At 37.1% G+C, this 9981-nt stretch overlaps 1 protein-coding gene and 1 pseudogene across 1 annotated transcript; both read left to right on the plus strand.

The window, feature by feature from the left end:
- Window positions 1-6799: 6799 nt before the first annotated feature.
- Window positions 6800-7352, plus strand: LOC131951425 (uncharacterized; the record flags this gene model as incomplete). The annotated part of the gene is made up of 1 exon (XM_059313833.1): window positions 6800-7352. A coding segment is annotated over exon 1 (546 nt), but the record flags the coding sequence as incomplete, so codon positions are not given.
- Window positions 7353-7613: 261 nt separating this feature from the next.
- Window positions 7614-8215, plus strand: LOC131951426 (uncharacterized; annotated as a pseudogene).
- The last annotated feature ends 1766 nt before the right edge of the window (window positions 8216-9981 follow it).

Genomic DNA, 9981 nt, shown 5'->3' on the forward strand with positions numbered 1-9981 from the left:
GTTGTGCGTGTAGTCGTATATCAGTTAAGGACACCGGTCAAGGGGTCTCCTCTTAATATATTGAACAATTGTGCATATAGGCCTAGTCATATATCAGTTAAGGACACCAGTCAAGGAGTCTAATGTTAACATACTGGCCATACTGTATGTAGTCATCTATCAGTTAATGACACCGGTCAAGGGGTCTGATCTTAATATACTGGACATTGTGCATGTAGTCATCTTAGAGGCGTAGCAAGGGGGGGGGACATATGTCCCAGGGCGCCGACCTCTAGGGGGCGCCAAATTGAAAGTTTGAGGGGGGGGGGGTGCAAATCGAAAGTTTGTCCCCGGGCGCCGGGAAGGGTCTACGCCTCTGAATCATCTATCAGTTAAGGACACCGGTCAAGGGGTCTGATCTTAACATACTGGACATTGCGCTTGTAGTCATCCAGTGGCGTAGGCAAGAGGGGTGTGGGGGGGGGGGGTTAAAAGGGGTTATAACCCCTCCCATGGACCACTACCACTATATATATATATATATATATATATATATATATACATAGTCATATATATAGTCATATGTGTATATATATATAGTCATATATATAGGCCCTATATATATATTTATATACATATATATATATATATATATATATATATATATAGGGCCTATATATATACCGGCAATCATATACATATATATATATATATATATATATATATATATATATATATATATATACATTATATATATATATATAGGCCTATATATATATATGACTGCCGGTGTATATATATATATATGACTGCCGGTATTTATAGATCTTATATATATAGTCTTATAGATATATATATATATATATATATATATATATATATATATATGTAATTATATATATAATTTTATATATATATGTAATATATATATATATATATATATATATATATATATATATATATATATATATATATATATATGTATGTATAAATGTATATATATATATATATATATATATATATATATATATATGTATATACGTATATATGTATATATATATATATATATATATATATATATATATATATATATATATATATATATATATATATATACATATAGGATTTTATACGTATATAATCATTTTTGAACCCGACCCTGACCAATTCCTGGCTATGACTGTAGTCGTATATCAGTAATTTGGACTACACTATGGCCAGCAAGATGCCATTTATAAGTATCAACTTTTTGATATACGCTACTCAAAGCATGTTCCGCAATATACTTTCTTATAATGACGAGTAATAATGCTCAGAAAAAAAACTAAACTTTCGACCTGAAAAGAAATGTTGATGAAAAGAACAAATCTTGTGGCTGTCAAATACGATTTTTCGTAAACAGTTACTGAAAACATATGAATCAAATAACTGAATGTCACATAATGTAACTTGCCCCATAGACCGTCAGGTGGTTTGAAAGGGAAACTAACATAATGTAACATACACTAATTTTATAAAATTAGGTTTGTGTTAAAAGGATTAGTTATTAGTTATAGCCAGTTAAAAGACATAGGATATGTTACTTATGTATATGGAAACTGATTGAAATACATAAATTATTATAATCAAGGGATTGCCGATTTGATCTATTTTGAAAGTTAGCTAATGTAGGTTTAATTTAAAAAATCATGGAAAGCGCTTTGTAGAGTTGTTATAGATGGTACGGAAAGGAGGTGTTGGGTGAGGTATGACTCAATTCGGGTTTATGTTGTCAGCGGTTTCTTGCATAGAAGAACTAGCGTCGATTAGCCTTTTTGAGAGTGTGTGAGGGTCACACCACTGTGTTGTGTGGGTCATACCACTGTGTTGTGATGCCCCACCCTTCTAGACTGTGAGTCACACCACTGTGTAGTGTGGGTCACATCTTGTGTGTGTCACACCACGGTGTTTTGACGCCCCACCCTATAAGGCTGTGAGTCACACCATCGTATCCTGGCTGTAGATCACGAAATTGACACCTCTCGGGGCGTGGCTGTCTTTAAATGGCGACCGTTAAGTCAATTTACTGCAGGTGTAGAAGGGCAATGAAATCCTTCAAGGTGTCAGGTAAAGCCATCATGGCTTTTTGATCCGGCTCCAGTCAACTTTATGGTTTTCTCTTTTATACCCGAGGTAGACCACTGTCTAGATATTGTAGACGGAACTAAAAATATAGTTGTAGGAAACAAGGACATAAAACCAAAACAATCAAAAGGTAATGAGTTCGAAACAAAGTTTTAACCTAAGTAGGTATTGGTATTCTTTAAAAATACTTCAAAGTGACACCAGTAACATTCTTATGTTTAAGACTTCTCCAGAATGGAGTTAAAAGTGAGTAAAAATGAGACTGACCCCCTCCCCCTCCCGTAGCTAATAAATTATTGACTACTCATACCATGCTTATAACCAACTAACTGACTCCCGCCTTTTCTGCCACTGACTCCCACCTTTCCTGCCATTAACTGACTCTCACAGTTCCTGCCACTGACTCCCACCATTCCCTCACTGACTCCTACCTTTCCTGCCATTAACTGACTCCCACCATTCCCTCACTGACTCCCACCTTTCCTGCCATTAAATGACTGGCACAATTCCTGACACTAACTGACTCCCACGATTCCGTCACTGCTTGCCTACATTCCGCTGTGCCTACATGTTGCCGCTTACGGCACACTTCACTTACCGGAAACGTTTCATACAGCAGTTACCCGCACTCAATCCCCCACCTTTCTTTTTTCAACCAAACCCCATCCTCCACACCCCACACCCCACCCTCCACCCTCCATATCCCACCCTACACACCCCACCCTCCACCCTACACACCCCACCTTCCACACACCAGGAAAAAATACAGAACGTGACGCTAATTTTATTTAAGCGACGTAAATTCGGTCCATCTCAATTGCCGAGTTTCAAGCGAGGTCTGATCTAAGTCAGCGGCCTAACTACTGGATAGCAAGCGTAAGCCCAGAGAGCATGGGGGTCCTTTTTCCTCTTTCACAAATATAACATTTTTCATTGTAAATATAATTTGTGTTTAATATAAATAAATAATTTTAAAAGAAAAGAAAATGGGAATTTAGTCACTGTAAAATTAATTAAAAATTCGAAAAAATAGACCCTCTTTCTTACATAGTGTAGGCCAGGGGTCTCCAAACTACGGCCCGCGGGCCGGATGCGGCCCGCGAGGTCCTTTCATCCGGCCCGTGGAGATCTTTTTGTTCACGGAAAAAAATGTTGAAATGGCTGAGGTACTTTGCTCAGAAAATTCAAAACAATTTGAAAATCTAGCTTTGGGTATAAATATCTTTGCCCTCCGTGTTGCAAACATTGATGAAAACATTGTGATTCAAATAGAGTCGCTGGACAGCTGTTCCATGTTTTTGGAACAAGTACAGGGCAACAACTTGACACACTTTCGCACTTTCAGCAGTGTAATGTCTTCATGGCTGAAGCAACAGCTGAGTTCCCCACATCATTTGCATGCAAGATAATCCAGCTCCAGTTTCAGTAACGGTTTTCTGACTAGGATTCAAAGGCAGAAGAAGTGAGACTGCTTCAAAACCCATTTGAAGTAAATGTAACCAGTTGCCCAGATGAACTGCAGATGTAGGTCATTGAATTGCAAGCAAATGACCGCCATAGAGACAAGTTAAAAAAAATGGCGGGTGGGTTTTTGTGTTTGCCCAAGGAGAACACACTCAAACCTCTAGTGTGTTGTTCGCCCCGACAGTGTTTCTTTCAGACTTTTTCTCCTGTAGGGGGGGGGCTTTTAAAATGTGTATATATTTCTATATAAGTTATATTTCGTTGGGGGGGGGGGGGAGGGGGGCACGGGGACACCACCACCCCAAAGGATGCATGGAAGAAACTCTACTCTGGCCCGCGAACTGATATTTGATAGTTAATGCGGCCCTCGGGCTGAAAAGTTTGGAGACCCCTGGTGTAGGCAATGGCATTCAATAGTGGGGAAGGGGATGCACAGGTACATTTAAATGCACCCTTTAAAACATCATCTTAACAAGAAGTTCGCTCACCCCACCTTACCAGACTGCGCAACTCAACAACTGCTCCCTCACCTAAACTCCATCCTATTATATATATATATATATATATATATATATATATATATATATATATATATATATATATATATATATATATATATATATATATATATATATAATTGTTTCATCATTTGTAGGATAAAACAGAGCCGTTTTTGTTTGCGGATGATGTGGTTGCTCCAGATCCAAGCGCTTAGGAGCCCCGAACTTAAGGACAGTTTTTATTGTTTTGTGATCTTAAATATTATTTGCTGAATAGTATTTGCTGAATTAAATTTGAAAAAAAAAAACAACATGCATGCTCGAATTGTGAAATTGTTGTTTGTTATTACTGAAGCTATGGTTTATGTTAATGAGTTATCCCCCACCTGAACTGGGACAGACAATAATTCGATAGATATATTTTAGAATCACACCTCGCTGTGTACAGGGTCGTCTGGAATGGACCTGAGGGAACTGGAGGTGGGTGAAGATGGGTGGAGATGGGTGGAGATTGATGAAGGTGGATGGATGCGAGTGAGACGCACCCCCCTCCTCCCCCTGACCTCGTATGTAAATTTGGGAAAAACATGTATTCGAATAGATGTAGACGGTTTTTTTTTTAGTGAGCTGCAGAAATGCCTGTAGTAGACAGGTAGGAGCCTTAGGAAAGCTAGTCTTGTTGGTTATCAGCGTTTTTTCAATGCATCTCTTCGGTGGGAAGGCGGGGAGGCCCCCTCGGAAGAAATTCTACCCAACGCGACCGAAATGGAATTTATATTGAAAAGATAAACTTTAACCAGTGTCCGTTTCCCACACCACCCCCCCCCCCCCCACTTCCAAGAAAATTTAGTCTACCACCCCGAAAATATCAAGTGTCCCCCACCCGGAGGAAGAAGTTTGAAGTAGTAGTAGGATATGACGAACAGCGATACAACAGCCACAAAGCATTGAACGCTTTGCGATGTTTCATGTTGTGACCTCAACGATTGGGAACATTTAATTGAATTTTGTATTGCTGAAGTTACGCCAAGCGAAAGATTATCTGCAACACTCGACAAATGTGGCTTAAATATTGATGCCTGTCGGAAAGATTGATACGATAATTGAACTAATATGTAAGTAGAACGGTAAAATCGTCGTCATAATTTTAATTCTCTTTGAGAAGAAAAAAACTACTTTTCCAAAACGGAGGAAAAGGTCACGAACAAATACAACACTATATGTGTACACTATTTATCCTAATTGATACAGCTACCATGTACTTAGTGTACAAGTTTTTAAGACACCAATTTAAAAAGCAGTCATTTCTTGGATGTCCGGACTTAGTCGTGTGTGCGGGCGTGTGGGAATATTTTCGATTAACCAATTGTTTTTAATCGGGCTGACGTAATATCATAAACTTAGCTCTGGCACACGGTTGTGGCTAGGTCGAGACCTACCCAACCCCCTCCCCTCATTTATATTTGGAAACAAACTGCTGGCCGTTGTTGTGAGAGAAATGTTCTAAATCAAGTTGCGATCTTTCTGGTCTGTTTTGCTTTAGAATTAATCGAGGCGGTTGTATGTGTGTGAGAGAGATAGAGAGAGAGAGAGAGAGAGATAGATGAGATAGAGAGAGAGAGAGGCCAGTTTTATTTCGTATTACGTTGTTTGTGTTCTATTATCTGGTCGTGTTAAACAACAGAAAAAAGTTTCCCTTTCAAACCTGACGGTCTATGAGGCAAGTGAAGTAGAGTTCACTTGTTTCTGTAACCTCGGCATATGAAGAGATAGTGTGGTCAGTTAGGTACCCATCTGAGTTGTGTGGACTCATGGACAGTAAATCCGGATTCGAACTCGAGACTAACGGGTTAGTAGTCCAGCTCTCTACCGCTAGACCACTCCTTCCTCGTGATACTAAAACAACACACGTTAAACAACAGAAGTGACTTTTAAATGTATTGTTTACCTGGCCATTCACATTTAACAAAAGTTAACTTTAGAAATAAATTAACAATTAACAAATATTTGTAACGAATTATTTTCGATTTTCCCCTTACTTTTTTCGCTAGCCAAAAAGTGTTAATTTTTTAAAAATGCAATTTAAAAAAAACTGGAATCACTTTTTCAACATGTCTGTCTGTATTTTGGTGACACCATTTAAGGTGACTCTACTTAGGGGGGTGGGACCTAATTTAAATAATTTTAAAATTTGGAAAAACTATTTTGTCCCGTTAAATTAATTTTAAAATGTAGGGATCAGGGATGACACAATATCGAGACAGCACATTTATTGGAGGGGTTGGGGTGACACCATTTGCTGCTGCACCGGGTGACAAAAACCTTCAGAGCCTAAATATGTAATGACCAAGGGACGTAATTTAGTCTGAAATTCTTATTAAATCTAAGAAATGTTGAAACAGCTTTGAACATTTACATTTATTTAGACCTATCACTACATTCTACACAACATAAAATATAACTTTGCGGCATATAAGTTTAATTGTAAAATAACAACTTTCTCATAAAACCAAAGTTGTATTTGAAACTATACAAACTATAAGAATTAATAGCGTATTACTGTTAGATTAGTTAGACTGTTTTAATTATGCAATGTTTCTTTAGAAGCAAATTATTGTATTTAAATTTAAACAAAGAAAATCATTTTTTTAGTTACTAATAGACGCAATTGTCTTTGAGTGGTGCAATGTTTGGTGATAGTCACTAGAATATTTAAATCTTACAATATTTAAACGTCTAATGATGGATGATCTGAGCAATTCGATTAATGATCCGGTGGATTCTTTTGACTTTAAATCAAGTATCTCTTCTGTTGATTCACTCAATCGAGATGAAGTTAGTAATTACTTTCAATCGATTGACACGAAATTCGATAAGGAAACAGAAACAATTAAAGTTGAAAGCTGGATAGAATGGGCAAAGCGACTCAAATATCTGAAACTGATAAACACTGATGTACTAGATTGGATACTACCGAAAAATTGCTCAGGGGAATTAATCGATGCTAAAGTATTTTGTGCAAGGGGACCTGATGATTCTATTTATGATACATACACATTGGTCAGGGACGGGTTTGCAAGAGGAAACTGTTTTTTAAGGATTACAAGAGGACCTAACAAAGGATCAAGATGTATTCTGTATGCTCTTAAAAAGTTTACTGGAGGCTTGGGGGATGATGATGACAGAGACAAGGGAGATAATGTCACTTGGAAAAAATATTTTATTAAACCTCTGGATGCAGCCAAAAGAGTAGTAGCTACAAGAAAAGCAAATGGAGAGGCTCAGTGGCGTAGCCAGGATCGTCTCAAGGGGGGGAGGGTCCAATTTTTACCCGGGGACAAACTTTCGCTTTGCACCCCCCCCCCCCCCCCTCAAACTTTCGATTTGCACCCCCCCTCAACCTTTCGATTTGCACCCCCCTCCCCTCAAACTTTCGATTTGCACCCCCCCTCAACCTTTCGATTTGCACCCCCCTCCCCTCAAACTTTCGACTTGCACCCCCCCCTCATACTTTTTATATCTATACCGAGGGGTCTATCGGGGGTAATGACCCCCACCTTAACCCACCCTGCCTACGCCACTGGAGAGGCTGCTCATATGAGCTGTATACAACTTGATGGCCAGTTTCTTATATGTGCTGGTTCTAAAAATGTTCACATACTTATTAGAAATAGAGTGGATATATCATTTTTTATAGGAGCCAGATATAGGATAGCTTCTGAGGTTTGTCACTCAATTATGGATTTTTTAGAAAATATGGAAGCATCACAAAAAGAAAGGCTTTTGAGATTTCTTGTTGTGACTAGGTTTACTGCTGTTTTTAAAATATTTTCACCAAAGCATCAATATGTTGAAGATCTTTCATACTTAGATAAACCTGTAGTTAAATTCATAACATGAAACTCTACAGAACTGGAGCCTATGCCAGACCAGAAGCTCTGCACTGTGCCATCACACATAGGAATAGAGGTTGCAAAAGCTTTAGGCTTGTCAATAATAAATTATGAAGTTATTGGAAGTGATAATGTACAAAAAGGATGAAACAGATTAGACAGGGCTACCAGTACGAGGGTGAAGTTCTTTACTTCTTAGATGAGAGCAACATTGTCATAGGTTTATATAAAAAGAAAACATTTCTACTTAACTGAGGCAGGGATTTTTAATCCATATCTTGGACCAAAATATTACATCGTTCCATCATCATCATTTCCCGTTCGTGCCCAAGACGCATGGGACTGATAAACTTTATTTCATGGGGCAGATGAAGTAGAGTCCATCTGTTTCAGAGATCTTGGCATTTGTAGGGATGGCGTGGTAAGCATTATGTTCAGCGCCGTTATTTCCCTAAGGTGATTTAGGTACCATCAGAGCTGGTTGGACTCAGGGACTGATTTGAACTCGGATTCGAACTCGAGACTCATGGTTTAACAATCTAGCTCTCTACCGCTACCACCGTCCCATAACAACGATCCATGCGATTAGTAATTATTTAAGAGTGTAGTAGAAACTCGCTTTACACACCAACCCCAGAGTATTTTAATAAGGTTCTAGACTTCAGTAAAGCTAACTCTGAGAAGATTTGTTTAAACGAACTAAACTCTCGGTATTTATGTAGGGTGGTTTGTGAGTGCTAATAATAAAAAAAAACATATCATTGTTTCTGTTGTTTCGCTGGTTCTTTAGTTCCATATTAGAAGTGGTTGTTTACAAGTAGTGTTTAATCAAATAAACGAAAAAAAAAAGACTATGACCAAAGGGATATCTACACATTTTAGAGATTTTTTATACTTTATATGAGTGTATGTTATATGTATAATTGAATAATTGTGTCTGAAAAAAACACGCAATTATTTGCATTTTGTCAATAAAAAAAACACACATAACTGAAAAACGTAAAAAAGAAAAATAAGTAAGGATATCGAATGTGTTTGCAAAATTTGTTTCAAGTAAAATCAAAATATTAATGTTTGCTCAAGCAGTTGTCTTTGTAGCATATTTAACACCGTCTATTTAGTCAATTTTTTACACGACACGTTATTTAGAGATTGGAAAGACCCTCCTCTCACGTCACATCTATTTAAATAACCTCGTCAGTATAATGAGCTCAAGTTTTGAAGATTGAAACTTAAATTATTCGCCGCACAAAATGAAAAATAAACGCTAGTAATTTTTAAGAAATCTGATAAACCATTTTTGTGGAATATGGTAACATGAAAACGACTTTGCTTCACGAGAGGTTTTTATCGAAAGTCCGACAACGAGATTGTTATGAATTCAATTGTTATTGAAATATCTACTTTAAAAAAAAAAACGAATGCCATTTATTTCACCGAAACATTATTCATTTGAGAACAGTGATAGACGTAATATTTAGTATTAAATATTTCATTTATCGAACGAGTAACAAATAATACAGTTATACATAATAATAAATAAATACTAGTTGCTTCTGAAATGTGACTAAGTATATTTTAGCGAGTTTAGATTAAGGGTATATTTATGTTATCCGTGTTTTCATTCAGATTTTCGCATAAGTTTTAATTACTTTTAGGGTATTTAGGGAGTCGGTTCAGTATCAGATTGATGCATTACTTTACTAATCGACGAAGCGAAAGATTTCACGATAGTAAGATGTCTGCGCGTGTTGAATAGAATGTGTGCGTGTGTGTGTGTTAATAAAATAATAAATTAAAAATTAATTAGCTACATCAAACTTTAAAGAACTTATGATTACATTACACTCAACTGATAAGTTGTTAGCCAAGTTTTGATCTCATGTTTGATATACCATCAACTATTGGAATGTTGTTGCACACTTAATAATGCCATTTTTAGGCTTGTTTTAATCAAACGTTCATATACCATCAACTATTAGATTCCTCTATTACACTGAAATTAACATGTTCCATATACC

The sequence above is a fragment of the Physella acuta genome, unplaced genomic scaffold (genome assembly GCF_028476545.2).
Source record: "Physella acuta isolate Inbredline_101_S28 unplaced genomic scaffold, ASM2847654v3 ptg000812l, whole genome shotgun sequence".
NCBI classification, from domain to species: domain Eukaryota; kingdom Metazoa; phylum Mollusca; class Gastropoda; family Physidae; genus Physella; species Physella acuta.